Source organism: Struthio camelus, chromosome 1 (assembly GCF_040807025.1).
Source record: "Struthio camelus isolate bStrCam1 chromosome 1, bStrCam1.hap1, whole genome shotgun sequence".
In the NCBI taxonomy this organism is placed as follows: Eukaryota; Metazoa; Chordata; class Aves; order Struthioniformes; family Struthionidae; genus Struthio; species Struthio camelus.
Window position 1 is genome coordinate 138,276,714 of NC_090942.1, and position 15,813 is coordinate 138,292,526.

General features: G+C 43.7%; 1 protein-coding gene across 3 annotated transcripts in view; it reads right to left on the bottom strand.

Annotated features, from left to right (window-relative positions):
- NHS (NHS actin remodeling regulator) overlaps positions 1–15,813 on the bottom strand; it is a 278,297-nt gene that overhangs the window by 19,845 nt on the left and 242,639 nt on the right. For 2 of the 3 annotated variants that reach the window (XM_068918959.1, XM_068918966.1), the window contains exons 2-3: positions 6,695–6,847; positions 4,392–4,525 (exon numbers count right to left, since the gene is read on the bottom strand). In XM_068918959.1, the coding sequence (XP_068775060.1) occupies positions 4,392–4,525; positions 6,695–6,847 (287 nt within the window). Of the gene's footprint in view, positions 1–4,391; positions 4,529–6,694; positions 6,848–15,813 lie in introns of all 3 variants that reach the window. The other variant, XM_068918975.1, reaches the window with a different exon arrangement.

The window sequence follows — 15,813 nt, forward strand, 5'->3', positions numbered from 1 at the left end:
CCTGTCTCAGTTTCTCTACCTGTAAAATGCAGAGCCTGCTACTTCATTAACTCACAGGAGTTCAGGAAAAAGGCATACCACACATGGTATTCCAGCAGCTGAAGGACAAAATAAAAATCTCATGCTACAGGATAGTAGGTGTTATGCTTATTGCGCACATTGTACTATGCAAGTTCATTCTGATGAATTACATCAGATAGCTTTTGTTTTTAAAGAACGATAGACAGGATTTGCACATAGAAAATGCATAGCCCCCAAAATACCTGGCCCTTAACTTGGTCGTTCTTTGCTGAGGTTAAGTACAGCTTCAACACAAGATTGTGGGAAAGTTAGTATGTGCAATTGCCTTTCCCTTGGCTAGGCAAAGCAGTCTAAGACAGACCACAGGGAATATTTCTGAATTGGCAGGGAGATGGAATAAATAACCTGATGGGTTATTTCCATTTCACATTTGCTCTAGCTAGGTCTCAGGGAGAGGCAAAACTTGCCTGGAAAACAGAAGCCTCCTGCTTCTTCACTCTTAAATCCTGGCCCAGGTTCTAATTGTAAACAAACGGATACTGAACTTTGTGCAATTGTGAATATGAGTTTCCAAGTATTATAGGTTCCTTGCTTAACTTCCCTTATTTTATTACAACAGTCCTGCCAGGAGGTTTGGGAGAAAGTGTGTTCTCATGACATCTGAATTCTGAAGCTGAGCGTTGGGCATTTGGAGCTTCACTGGACGGAGCTGGGAAAACCAGAGAAAGGAAAAACGTGAAGAAGATGAAACAGAAGTCTGAACTGCAGTTAGAATGACACAGCATCTTCATACTCAATGACTGGCCTCAGCAGTATTACAAGGAAGGTTGTCATGGGAACATGTGTAAGGAACATTTCCCTTATTTTCACAAGTCTGCACCTTCCTCAGATTATGTTTTGTTTTCTTCATTGGCAAAAATGGCTGAATGAATGGTACTTATAAATCTGTTTGGGTGTACAGAGAGACTAAGTAGGCTGGAATTTTTCAGCTTGGAAAATGAACGACTGGGATGTCCAGGAGAGTAAAATCATGCCTGCAAAAACAGATATGGAGAAAGCGAATGGGAAAGTATTATTCACTATTTGTCATAGTCTAAAAACTAGAAAGCATCCAATGAAATTATGAGGCGTCAGGTTTAAAACAAACACAGGATACATTTTCATTCAGATTGCTGAAGTCATTGTCACAGGATGCTGTTGAGGCTAAAGGTATAAATTTGCTAAAAAAATGGATTAGACAAATTAAGGGTGGACTGGTTTCTCTGTGGCTATTATTCTCTATCTGATTTCTGGCTCAGGAGCTCTGTAACCAATTACGGCATTAAAGTGGAAGGATAAATTATAGGAAGGTTCACTCTGTAATGCCCCCGTTTCCTGAAGGATCCTCTACTGGCCTCTGGGCTAAGGGGACCTTTCATCAGACAAAGCAGCGCAGTTCCTGTAACAAGTCTAGACTGTAAAGCTAGCTCCAATCATTTCTTGTCTAGGATACAAAAGATCCTATGACATGCAGTAGTTTGCAGTAGCAGTTCTCTGCTTCCTCTCCATGATAAAGTGATTGTGTGATGGAACAGTCAAAAATGGCCTTCTTGAACCACTTACGCTGCTATTAGTCATTTTGGATTATAATTTCATTTGATCTTTCTTGGAACTTGTGGCAGTTTGGCATCTTTCTCCCTGTGCAAATAGGCCACGCTTAAAAGTGACTCTTCTCTGTTATGGTTGAGTTTCTCTGTTGTTACTATAAAAACGCAGGGTCTTTGGAACGGCTGATGATAGCCACCTAACTGTAGCAAAAAAACCAGCCTAGAAGCCTGTGCTGGGCCAGACATAAGTGATGTGGTTTTCAGCAGCTTTTAGCTTTCACCGTTCACACAGAGGTAGTTTGAAGTTTTCTCAAAATCAAGCTACGTTTTTCAGTGCCTTAATGTATATCTTTAACTTGGGCGGCCAGTTTGGAAAAATCAGATCTTGTAACTTTTTAAAATTTCCAAGCTGGGAAAGTTGATTACTTTCCCAATTTATGAGACACACCTAAAGTGACTTGTACTGTTGTTTCATATTCCTTTCAGCAGCGCCTTCCCAATGCATCAGAAAAGAGGAATACAGAATAGACTGCTCTTCCACAAATAAAAATTGTTGTGGGATTTAACATCTTTAGTTCACTGATGAACAGACAATCAACTGGCATCAAATATCAAACGTAATCAACAGCCCCTGAAGCATATACACATTTGCAGGTGTCAAAAAGCTTACACTGAAAAGGGCAAGCTAGCCAGTATCAGCAACTTAAACTTTCTCTTGTAATGATATCATTAACTCATGAAGACTGGCACAATATCAACTAGCTATTAACTGTTGCAGTATCTTTTAAAAATCTCTGATTAACCCTTTACCAGATAGAGCATTCATGTGCAGTTGCATCTTGCCTTATTATCCCTTTTAACATTTGCCACCTGAACAAGGCATTCTCCAAAGAGTGGGTCAAGGCACTCTGGAGTACTCTAGCCTGGAAATAATTATAATTGCTAAAGCAGAACATTGCCAGATGACTTGAAATCAATAGCACTGCAACCTCCAAGTAACTCTCATTTGCTCCTCCTTAGGGGAACACTGAACCTGGTTAGCTTCCCAAAACAATGGGCATAAAGCTTAATATTTTCTCTCTCGAAAAGAAAAAGGTGGACTTGTTGGTAAGGCCAAGAAGTCTGTATTCAGCATGACTTAATTTTGCCAGTTGATACAGGACTCAGAGGGTTGGTCATTACTTATTATTAGTTTGTGTTACGGATGGACGTAATGTTGAAAATGCTTTGGTTGCGTTTGCACAGCAAAGATTCAGGCCTTTCACCACTAAGTATGCAATTTCAAAAGACACGCCTTGTTCCCCATATGATACTAACTAAGAGAACTTTATGTTCTATATATTGTCCAAACTATTGTTTGCAACCTATTCTGGTGCATAACCTGGGGTCATCTCTCCCGTACCTTTCAGTGAGCCAACAACAGCACTATCTTTGGTAATGCGTTATAAAGGAAAGGAAGCCTGTTTCTTCTTTATGTCTTCTTACTCTTTTCTATGCTATCTCCTAATCCCAGAACATCTTTTTCAACTGATTCGTAAGGCCTAAAAATTTAACCTGTTCAAGGCTCACAGGTGACGCTCTTTGAAATTATCCAGATAAGCAGCAAAAAAACCAGAATAGTCATGCTAATCCAAACCTTATCAGGCCCTTCATGCTTTCTAAGGAGAAACAAAACTCTTTATATTATATAGACTAACTGCAGGTTTGGTCTCCGGACAGGTGCTTTACACTGTGACTCCTTTACCATTACGGCATTTCTATATCGTTAATATAATGGATTAAGATGAATGCATTTGGATTTTTAAGCTAAGTAGGTGACTAATCAGTCAGTAGCTACATATCTATAATGTGCTCATGGCGGTAGTACTTCTGTAGATTTGAACCAATACATGGAGGTTAGATCTATCCTTACGCTGAGGGCAGCCGTAAGGCATAGGCATCACTTAAGTCAAATTCAGGCCTGACCTGTGGAATTTAAACAGGATTTAAGGAATGCAATGGATCTTAGCACAGGGGAGAATTTAGCTACAGTGAAGCTTTTATAGATCAAACACCTAGATCCATAGTGGTACCAAACTCAAAGTGAAACCAGTGGGAATTAGGGACACAATTAGAGTTAAATTTTGGGTCTGAGTGCATTTCCTTTAATAGCGGTAAATATCACTTAGTCAACCCTAACTTGATTCAAATTAGTGCAGCAGTGGCAAGTCAGCACAGACATACAGGATCGGCTCTTCAGTTGGAGTTTCCATTTGGCTGGTGCAAAAACATTGGTGAGAAATGCAGAATCTGAAAAAGTTGCATGGAAGTGGACGCTGCAGAATAAGACCATTGCCCCTCTGTGGAAACACTGGTTCCTCATGGCTGGAGAAGTGCTGCTGAGTCCATCTGCACCCACAGGAGCCCCAAGCCATTAGTCAAAGCCCTTGAATTCTTGGCTGTTAGCAGTGATAACTCCAGAACTGAAATTACAGTAGTCCCTCCTGGATGTGCTACCTTAAGCAGGAGTGAAGAGTGCAAAGGACTGTGGATCGGCGTACGAATGATTGCGTGTGTCTGTCTGCTGGGCACGTGTGAAAAATGAGAGGTTTCTTAGTGGAAACCCACCCTGGATCTTGCTGCTGGAAACTGTTACTTGAGTAACTTGGCTGATCAGTCATTTATGTCAACTGTATTTTACCTGCAAGCACTCGCTGGGATACTGAGAATCACTGTCAGACTTAGGTCCCATAATGCTAATAATGTGTTCATATGTGATAGCTGTAGTGCACAGGAAAGACTTACTGGTAGCAAGTGCCGGTCCTTTATCGCTTGCCTCTTTTGACTGCAGATTGCAGGGAAGGGAGGAAAGGGGGGAGCCACCACAGAGATGGAGCCTTGGACTTTTTGCTCTCTGTTATCACCTCGGTTTCGATGCTCTGCTTTGGAGAAGAAGAAATAAGCCATGAGTCTTTCAGAGCACTGAAAATATGTACGTGTCTTTACTAACAATGAAATTGGGAGATGACTAGGACGCAGAATCTAATGATGAAGTTTCTTCATCTCTTTTTCACTGACATTACTTATTATCATTGTTGTAATTGAAGAGGAGAAGCATATCCCAGACTCCCACGCCCCTGGAAATGCTACACTGCAGTGTGCCTACTGAAGCTGAATTCTCCCCAAATGGGACTTTACCCTTCATTCCTAGTGTCTAACTTCTAAGTGCTTGGGATCCAGGATTCCAACTGAGTCATGAAGCTTCTGTCACCTTGAAACATCGGGATGTACATTAAGGCCTGCACTTAATAACGATAAACAGTCTCAAATATACCCCTCTGAGGGGAAAGAAGAAAACAGAGTCCCAGGTAGGATCTCCTTGCTTGGCTTGACAGCTGCACCAGGTCCTGCATGCTAGCTTGGCATCTTGAAGGTTGCTGCTGTGGCAGCTCCTTGTCCAGAACTACTTCTGGTTAAATAGATAAAGAGATAATGAAATTCTGATAGAAGAAATAGGCAGGACACAACAAACATGTTTAAAGTGAATTTCAGAACATAATTTCTCTCCAAAATATGCAATCGTTTAGAAAATAAAATAAAGCAATACATGACAAAGTGCCTTGCTGCCACTAAACAGGGAGGATGGGAAGTCACCAAAACTGCAATTTGTTACTTTAAAATGATTAGGCATTTTCTGTTAGCTGCCTTCCCAGGTGGGTGTCAGGATTTTTCCTGCCCACAAGATGGCAGATGGAGATCAGCCTGCTGCTGGGACAATTGCAAAGCAGATCTGCTAAGAACAGAAAAGCCAAATTCTGCTCTAATTTTAACACTACTGTGACTGCAATTCCTCTTTATGGCTCTTTGCAGTGCTATGAACACATACGGCACCTACAAGGTGTTTCTGAGTTAAAATCTGCAGAGAGGTTCAAATGTGGTAATTAATTGGAACATTTTATCCAGCTAACAGATGCTGCACAGATCCTAGTAATCGATTATTATTATAACCTAATAATAGTAATAAATGAGCAAGAAAATGATAGCTGTTGATGCAAAACACCTCCAACACAGGAGGCTGCTGCTGAACATTTTAAAGGTGACCAGCATGGATTTTCTCCTCTTTTATTACACAGAAGAAAGAGAAGATTGCTTGCTTGCTTTTACTTACTTCCTGTTAAAAATTTTCCCTCAGGTAGGTTGCCAGTGAAAGCTAACCTTCCCCCATCTTTGGCCTTCCCTGTAGCGTGCTGTTCAAGGATCATCCAGATGTTTTCACCTAGTAAATTCCCTTTACGGCAGGGATCCAGGAGACTTTGTTTGCTCCCACTCCCTCCTTGCATCATGTTACAGTTTTTGAGGCTACAGATCCCAAGTTTGCTATCCAGTATTAGGAGGTGTTCCCTAGCTTGGAGAGAGGATAGCTACTAGATCTTGGAGAGAGGATAGCTACTAGATCAAGCCACATGGGGTATCACATCTGGCTCTCAGCTGCCACCCTTGAAGGATGCAAGTCTCCTCCAGACCTGTATGATGCTTGCAAACCCCCTACAGACATCTCAGTTTCAATGGAGCCTCTCTAATGCCACTAGGCTCCTTCCAGTTTTAGCTGTTGGGAAGTCAAGCCTTATCTGACCTAGAACTGAGGCATTGTTTAACATCTGTTTAGCACAGAGAGACAAGAAAAACATGCAGTGCCTCAATCCTTTTGGGGTAGGTGTGTGAATTTGCTCACATATACCATTCAGACATGTCCAACAAGGTTTCCAGAAGAGCTATGGAAAACCAGAGTTAACTTACTTAGTATTTCCATGGATTTTTATTTTGTTTACTTTTTTAATAGAAAAAAAAAAGAAAGTAGACTATCAAACGGAAAAGCAAAAAGTGCTTTTCAGCTCTACTCTAAATAAGCCAGAGGGCATGAGCCTTTTGAGCTGACAGAGTTTCTTCTTTCCCCAGCATGATTTGCTAGGCTGAGTGCCTAAGTACCAGCGGAGACGAGCGACACAGCCCTACCCATGTGCCTGAGCACCCCTCCGTTGCCTTCAGGGGAGCATGGCAAGGCCTCGTGCTTGCGTGGCAGCAGAGCCCAAGTGTGTGCAAGCACCTACCTCTGTGCAAGGCTCGCAGGTTCTGCTTGGCGTGGTGGTGCAGCTCCTCTACGCACGGCGGCCTTGTGGAGGGGAGGAAAATATTTCTTTGCTGATGCCAAGGTGCTCGGTAATAGACACTCACTTTGCTCTCTGCATCCAGGTTGGAGACAGCTGTAGAATGAAAACAAAACCCAAGGTAAGACTTTTAGCCCCTGTTATATCAATTTAGCTGAAAAGCAAAGGATCTTACTTGGAGTTGAAGTACCAAGAACGAGCACTGAAGATGTTACCTCTCCTCCCACTGAATAATAGTGACTATTATATTCTCGGTGTTTCTGTACTACAGAATACCACAGAGCATGTAGAGAATGCCTTTTTGCCTGATCACAAATGGCTGTAAGGAGGAAAGTAGATGCAATGATACTATATCAACATTAAATGCACGGACTAAGGAATAATAATTTTATAAATGGCTAAATGAAAACACAAAGAAGCTAAGCAATGATCACACCACAGCATCTTAAGCCATGGCAGAGAGAGGAATGGAGCCCCCATTTACCCAGGCTCCCTACCAGTTACTTAGTCTCACTGCCAGTCTGCTATCTCACTACATTATGCCGTATATTACTAATTTATGACACGGTTTGCTGGCTCATTGCCTTTCAGTGCATAAAGACAGAGATTAAGTGGCCATGCTGCTGAGCAACTTTTAACTGTAGTCTATCAAAAGGGGTTCTCTTAGCAGACCAGGATTTTTGAGGGACAGAAAATTTCAGTTCCTCTAAATCTCAAGAGACTTCCTGGGAAAGTTACATGAACTAAGTCCATTTAAGGAAGGAGAGAATTTCTCAGGAACTACAGGAACTCGTGGGAGATGAGTTTAACCTCAGTGTGTTCAGTAATTAGTTTTGCGAGGGAGAAAATACACAACTCTGCAGTCAGGAGGTCCAAAGCCCTAGGACGGCGGCAGAGAGCAGACTTGTCCCACTGTGCCCGTGGCCCACAAGAAAAAGCAATGTACTTTGTACGTCCCCAGCTCTAGTGCTGGGCTTGTTCCTCCTTCTGTAGGCTTCAACACCAAGGGTTTCTGAGCATCTCCTGCTTGGCCACGTGTGTCTCTTGTAAAGCTAAGGAGCTGCTCTATTTTGCTTACAGGCCAGCACAAAATGATTCAGGAAGACTCTCACCCCCAGAAGGAAGGATAGAGGTAACTTATAGGGGTCTCCCAGCCCAGCCGAGAAGCCAAAGAGCCAGCGTGTTTTGAATCAGTTTCTCCCTTGGGAAGCACGTTCCTCTCCCTTCACCTCATCTCCCCCAGCAGCACAGTGCACCCAGTCTTGTTCTCCTTCCTCTCTCCTACGTCTGGAAGGAGACCCAGGAGGAGCTGCAAAAAGTGGAGCACAAGTGACCTCAATCTCAGCACTGTCTGGCGCAGCAGAAGACTCCTTTCAAGGAGGTGTAAACAGTGGTTTGTAGCCACAAACCAAAAAGTGGTTTGTAGCTCTGCATTATTGACTTTGCCTGTGTGTAGCCCCCTTCTCAAGCCTCTGTCTTGTCCACTTAGAGGATGGGCATTTCACAGCACGGACCTCCCCTTATATTGTTTTTATAATTCCTGGCAAATGCAGTTCTCAGCTGCTTGCCTGGCAGAGCCCTAGGCACTGCCATGATAGAAGGAGAAGAGATGTCATGAGACACTGCTGAGCAGGAGGTGAAGTTGGAGAACAGAGCGGTTGGCAGCAGGACGGCCAAAGCAGTATATTCTCTCCAGCTATGGAATTAGCCTAGTTTGGGGCTCTTAACTCTCCAGGTTTTTGCACTCTCTGAAATGCCCTTTCTTGAGGGGAAGTGAAGGCAATATGTCAGAGAGCTGTTCTCTGGTGGAGCAGTTTTGCTCTTTCTGATTTTTTTGGTTTCTTTAATGCAAAAAACCACTCACTCAGACTGAAGGCATATTGGTGTTCGGTATTGAAAAAGGAACTGGAAATGCTACAAAGGAACTGTAAAAGTACAGTAGAAGAAGAAGAAAGAGGGAGCAGACACCAGGAGAGAAACCTAGGAACCATGCTGCCATGTGCAAGAAGTTGCCAGACTTTATAGGCTTCTGTGATGAAAAAAAAAAAAAACCAAACCCAAACCAGGTCATAAAATGTTGTGGATGTTAGAAAATGAAATTAGTGGTATAATATGGTGATGGGCCTGCTGGAGTTCAGGTTCTAAAAGCTTCAATGTCACTGAACAAAATCCAAATTCTGAGTCCAGTAGGAAGCCTCTCTTTGCTTTTCAGTGCACTTTTGCCGTTGGTTTTCACTGTTTTTGCAGTGCTACGTCCATGCAACTGGTCATGTTGTCGTACATGAATGCACTGGGGTAAGAAAAAAACGATTGGTGGTGTGGGTTTTTAGGATGAATGACAGGAATGTCTAGGTGTTAATCCTGAGCATTTACTAATTACATTGTTAACATCATAATAACATAATGTTGCCAAATGGCAAGCAGAACTTTTGACGGCTTCTCTGTCTGCCACTGCTGCAGCAGGTGAATATCTCACTATCATTAGCTGATTTCATATTTCCTTTACCTCTTGAGGGTAAGGAAGTACTATTCCTATTTCACAGACAAGGTACCAAGACACAGAGTAACTTGTCCAGATCCCATCTATCAGCCGGAGTCCTAGCACATTGCCTCTTTGGGAAGCTAAAGGCAGGACAAAAATTTCTAAGTGATAGTAATGATACTCCACTCATTCTTTATATCACCGAGGATATGTGATATTCATGATCACAAATTGTGCGCTGGAGACTAACGAAACGTCAGGCACAAACGGTTCCTTCGTGCTCCCAGAAAAAAACTGTCTAGACTGCAGCTCTAGTAGCTGTCTGTGATGGAGTTAAATTTTTAAGTGAGTGGAAAGTTTTACCTACTTACGAAATGTTCAGACACATTTCATTAGAATAGAATAGATTTCCACTGCAAATTTTAACTTGCGTAAAGCTCTCTTGGCTTCGGCAGCAGCGCTTTACAAGTGAGAGTAGGAGTTGGTTTAATATACTTTGTGTGAGGCTTAAAAGAGAAACCAAGCGAATACAATTCTTCTAGGCACCGGCTGTTCTAGGCACACATTGCTGTTCACAGATAAAATAGCACGACCTCTGCGCCATCCAAGAAGATGCACCCTTTAGCAGGCAAACCTCCAAAGTTGTGTATAGTGCTGTACCAGAAGAAAAATAAAGAGCAAATACATTGCTTATCTCCAAATGATAGGGCACTAAGAAGCTTACAGTACCTTGTGCCATGGCCCCAGCTATGTATCTTCTCTTCGTTTCCTACGGTAGCTCTGATTCAGTGTGTCAGAGAATATGCCCCACTGACACCCAGAAATATTTCACAGTGTGCCCTGAACAGTCCTTTAAAATATGGAAAAGCTGGAGTGGATTTTTCTAGAAGGCCAGAATAGAAACTAAAAGATCTGACAAGAAAGCTGCGAGGGGGTGAATGTTCTCTGTCTGCAGCGCGGGGAGAAGCTTGCAGGGAGGGAGAAATGCTGGGGAGGGTAGAAGACAATGCTGGCCCAAGGACAAGTAAGTATAAGCTTGCCACAAATAAAATTAGGCTGGATACTTGAAGACTATGTCCCAACTTTAGAGCAGCAAAGTTCTGGAACAACCTCCCGGAAAGGGGGAAGACAGTGAGAAAGCTCACCAAGAAATGACAGAGCCTGAAACGTTTCTGCAGGGGATCAAAAGACATGATGGGGCCTGTCATGAGAGGGACCAGCTTCTGCTGCGGTCTCTCCGGCTGTTATTTAGCCTGTGGTCCTCCAGTTGCATCTAGCTGGGCCCCTTCTAAGGGTTTGGGTGCAGCCCCCGGGACAATTGCTGGCAGTTGAAGCCAGCAGATGCAACTACAGGACTGGACTGCTAGCTTTCAGGACCCCTGAATGTCTTATTTTGTCTTATTACTTGCTTTCACTCAGTGATTTCCATTGCGGCTGTTTTCATAGTGCCTAGCCTGAGCGTTGCTGTAGGCTCTGAGTACCATCATCATATGCATAATAAATAAAGCAATACAGAAACTGTAAAGCCACAGTCTTTAAATTATTAACGACTGGACATCAAAGTGAATGGGAAAAACATCCTCTACATAAACAGGAAATACAGCATTTCAGGCATCACATATAGCTTGTTAATATATTTTTAGTGTGTGCTTTGATCAATTTAGAATATACAAGTGAATTGTGCAAACAATCATGTTCATTTCATTCCTGAGTTAAAGTAATTGTTTTTTTTTTGTCTTGTGGGATGACAAAACGGCAAGAGACCATTTAAATGGATTCTCCATTACATTTTGTGGTTCCATTAACGTTGGCTGGTTTCCTGACAACCAAACAGACATACTCTAATAGCTGTTCTCATGAGAAGGTTTTTGAAGGTTTCCAAATAGCTGTTCTATCAAAGTTGATCATATTTATCATTTATAGACCCTTCTCATATCCACATCCTTTCTTTCACTCTCCCTCCCACCTTTAACAAAGCAAAAAAAAAAGATCCTGCCATAGCAGAGCTGGATGTAGACGCTTGAAGGCTGTGCAGCTTTAGTGCACTCAGGCGTGCTTGTTCTAATAATAACACCACAAAGGCCAAGCAAGAAAAATTTCTGCTCTATTTATTTGATAGATGCAGGGGTTTCCCCCCTGCAACTCCGTCTGCTTCTCTAGATGCATGCCTCTCCCCATGCCTCGGCTCCTCTGTTTCTCAACTTTCTATTCTTTTTTTATGTATTACTACAGATACCATTGATACCATTAGATGTCAGGGGGAAAGAAAGAAAATTTCCTGTGCTTCCTGGTTCAGCGAGAAAGCACAGTTTGGTGTAAGGTGTGAAAAAGTGCAGAGCCTGGAGGGGATTTTAGTGGAGCAAGAGGAAGGCGCCTACACGCTGAAGGACAGAAAGCCCAGAGCTATTGTGCCACGAACTCCCACACGAGAGAAGCTGAACCTGCGGCTGCTGAATCCTTATTAAAGCATCTGCCGTCCAAAAGACAAAAATCACAATTAAAGAGGTTCAGGCGAGCGAATAAGCCTATTGCTGAGCTGAGCTATTCTCATGAGAGGTTCTAATGACTCAAGCCCACCCCTCGTCTGCAGGACCCAGAGCAGCTGGAGGCAGTGAGGGCTGCGTGCCCCCAGGAACAGCACTGCTTCTCCTGGCGGCGCCCCGGGGGCTGAGCACCTTCCAAGGCCGCTGCGGGCAGAAGCGGCGTGCGAGGCTCCATTTGGGAAGCCCTTCTTCACCAGCATTGAGGAGAGGTTGATCTGCCATTTTAGCATGTGCCCTTTTTTTGAGTCATTTTAAGTAAAAATGGTAATATGGCTCCTGTGTGAGTCAATGTAATAACACAGCTGTATATTGACCCAGCTTTGTATACATAGGCCTATGGCAGCAGCAGCAGTAGGGCTCAGTCTGATCCAACTCTTCCGCACCTGCTGCACAGGTCAATGTGATTTACTGTCTATTAAGTTCATGCGCAAAACATTGCAAGAAAATTAATTCTGAGAAAGACCAGTTCATCTCAAAGGCTAGATAATCTGGCAACACATCCAACTTCATCATGCATATTAGTGCATAAATGTTTCATTGAGGCAAGTGCTGAGTCTGATGGGAATTTTATTTATAGCCCTGAATCTCTCGAATGATTTCCCCCCCGCCACTAAGGACTTGCGACTCAGCTGTCACACCCAGGGGGTTTAAGCCTACAAGGCTGGCTAAAATCGACAGTCACTTCTCTGCTGTGCATACCCCACATTCGCACATTGTGCAACGTCTCAGCAAGTCCTGTTCTTTCAAAGCAGCTCCCTCCGCGGCTGCTGCCCTTCTCCTTGTCTCGCCGACCACATGGGGCTGCCCGGCCTGGGCAGTGGAGGACCCAGATCAGAGGGGCAGGAGCCCGGAGCTGCCAGAGCCGGGACACTCGTTCTGTTCTCTAGAGTTTGGCTCACTCCCAACCGTGCACGGTGGGCACACATCCCAGGAGGCTCCCGGGACCAGCCTTGGCGCCCTGAGCCCTCGGGGCTGCTGGAAACCCGGTGCGTCCCCCCTTGCTCTCTCGTGGGCACACTGGTGCGCGCTTCAGCTCTCCGAGACATGTGATAGCGGAGGCAGGTCACACTAGGGCCTTGGCAGGGCTTTCTAAACACGCTTCTCACAGGAGACAAGAGATACACAAATCTGAGTGAAATATTAAGCTGCATGCCAAACCCCCTGTCTTGTTCGCCTCACCCCTCCCGTGCGTTCTCAGAGATTTGTTCAGTGTTTTGACAGGATTCCCAAATCCTCCACCACATCTTTTGTTTCTTTTTTCCCTTCTTCGATGTTCTCCTCAGTGAGGACACTATTCGGTGCAGACGCTTTCTTTTTAATCCTTGCAGTGCACTGTCACAGGGCTGTAGGTGACCAATACCCCACTAAAGGTGCTCTGGTCCTTCGTTACTACTCTCTACCAGTCCAGCCTGGAAAACCTACATTGTAACGGCTTTGCCCATACTTATTTTTGCTATTATGAGAGCAGAAAGGTGGAGGTATGGAGTGGATTCCTGCAGCCCAGGCCCCGAGACACTGGCCTGGGTGACTGGTCTGAACCTGAAGCCCGGACGCTCATGTCTGCATTGCCCTCGGCGCTCACACACACAAAGCAAAGCTAGCTCCGGTGCGTCTACTCGGGTGGCAACTGCCTTCCAGAAAAAAAGGAGGAGGGACGTGACAAAATAAGTTAAGTCTTTAGCTCTACGTGGATAACAATATTAGCATAATTATTATTCTGTTCTGCACTCATGGATGGACAATTTAGCAAATAGTTCAAACTCGAGCAAAAAAGTAGAAACCTAACTGACAGGAGAAGCTGCACCTCTGGAGTCCGTAATCACAAAACTACAATCTTTTAAGCTCTTTGTATTGTTTTTTTCTTCCCCATAGCTACATTTTTCACGTTGCAACGATAGTTTCTTAGAGCATCCCCATGACATTTTGCTACCTCTAATTATGCCATATATATCTGGAAATAACAGCTATTTAGGAGAAAAATCGACAAGTGGACAAAATCCCATCCATATTCAGTGTTCAGTTACCTGGAAAGATTAAAATATTGGAAAGCATATGATTTCAATGTCATTTTCACGTGCGGATCCTTCAATTTTGCATTTACCTGGTATTCAGTTAACTGGCACAACAACAGCCATAATTCAAGAGGGTTAGGAAGTGTGTGATTCTTATACATGTAAGAAGATTATGCTGTTAAGCAATATGCACTTATGTGAAGAGCACCACATGCTAATCCCCTTCTTGGCTTTGCTGCTTTCAATCACCATCGGCGGCGTTTGAACATATTTTCAGCTGCTTTCCCTAACTCTGTCGAGCAAGTTACAGCAGCTAGAATGGGACTTGTTATTTCAAAGCGTTTCAAAGCTGTCACTGAGGGACAGACAATAACCTCTCAGAAGTACCCAGGATTTTATATATTTAAGCCTTCATTCCTGCAAAGCTCCTCTAGCCAGTGGTTTTGGCCTCTCCTTTTATTCCTGCTCTCCAGTCTATGTTTTACATGGCCTCCAGGAGCAGCTGGAAGTGAAATAGCTTCATGCTCTCAGCTACTAAATAGCAGCAAATGTAGCCATAAGACAGAAGGTTTCTTTTTTGGGCGAGGCGTTGGGGGGGGGGGGGTTCATTACTAGATTTGCCCTTCTCACCCGTGAGCCAGACTGGAGAGATGAATGGCATTTTTATTTCAGGAGCGCATGTACGCATATTATACATATCTATGAATATGCGCACGCGTGGCTGTGCGTACTCCCCAGCCCCATGACATCGGGCTCTGCAGAGGAGAAATCCCTCTGGACCTCATCCCTTCTAACGTATCGTGACAGAAAGCGCTGAAGAGAGTGCAACATACTTTTCTATTAATAAACATCTGAAATGTTCAATAATGCATGTGCAGCCACAGTGTTTCCATGGTCCTTGTTCAGCTACGGAGAGCAGGAAGCCCATCAGGCTTGTTCAGGCAGGTTAGTAAGCAAAAAGGAAAACTACAGATAAGGTCTGACTTTATTCCCAGGGCAGCTGAAGACATGTCGCTAGACAAAGTTTTCTCCGTTGTGTATGGGTGGGATAGAATTAAAATTAATCCAGTTCGTTTCTCAGACCACAGTCTGGGTGGAAAGTGACTCATGCCCCAGCTAAGTGTTTCTACCAGAGAGTGGAAGCAATACAAAAGGCAGCGCAGGCATTGCCTGCAGGGCAATGGTAAAAAAGGCAGAAAGCAAGTGAGTCCCACCAGGCAAACTTCAGGTTGCTGGCAGCTCAACTGTTCTGCAGGATGAGTCCATATTCATTTCAATTTGCTACCATGTTCCATGAGAAAATAAAAAACATATAGCCAGTAAAGTAGTGAGGGCATAAATAGTGTTAAAGAAAAAAAAAAACCCACCTACTCTAAGGTAGCTGTGCTTAATGGTAGGGATGGTATTTTAATAGCAAGGGTGATATGACATCAAACATGCACACATATATGTGTGTTTGGCTACGCACACACACCACAGCATGTACCTGGAATCAGTGCCCCAAGAGACCTCTTTCAATCCTATGTTTTTAATTAATTTAAAACACTTCTTTTAACCTCATGCACTTTCAGTGGTTGTCAACACAGACTTCTTCCCAGGCTGACCCTTCACACTACTCCCCACTCTCATTGATAGGTAGCAAGGGAATGTCTCTTATCTCCAGCAGTGTAGTATGTGGGCTCTATCATACGGTCAGTAAGCACACTTTTAGACATCCTAAGTAATTCTCTCTCACTGCTCTGCTATTTTTTCTCCTGTGCCGATTCAGCCCAAATAACTACTGAGCTTGCCACAGTTGCTCTAACAGGTCACCACAGTGCTCTCTCTTTTATCACAAAGGAGCGTGTGGTTCACTGTGACGCTGCTCTCAGAACGCATTTGCCCTGATTTCACATGCCAGCACTCAAGAACAAAGCTTTGCAAAATTCAGACAGTATTCTACCTGCCTTGGTTAATGCTTACCTTTAGGATCTTGTGACAAAACCATCCTCCCATTCCCCGACAGCCTATTTCTTCATGGACTAC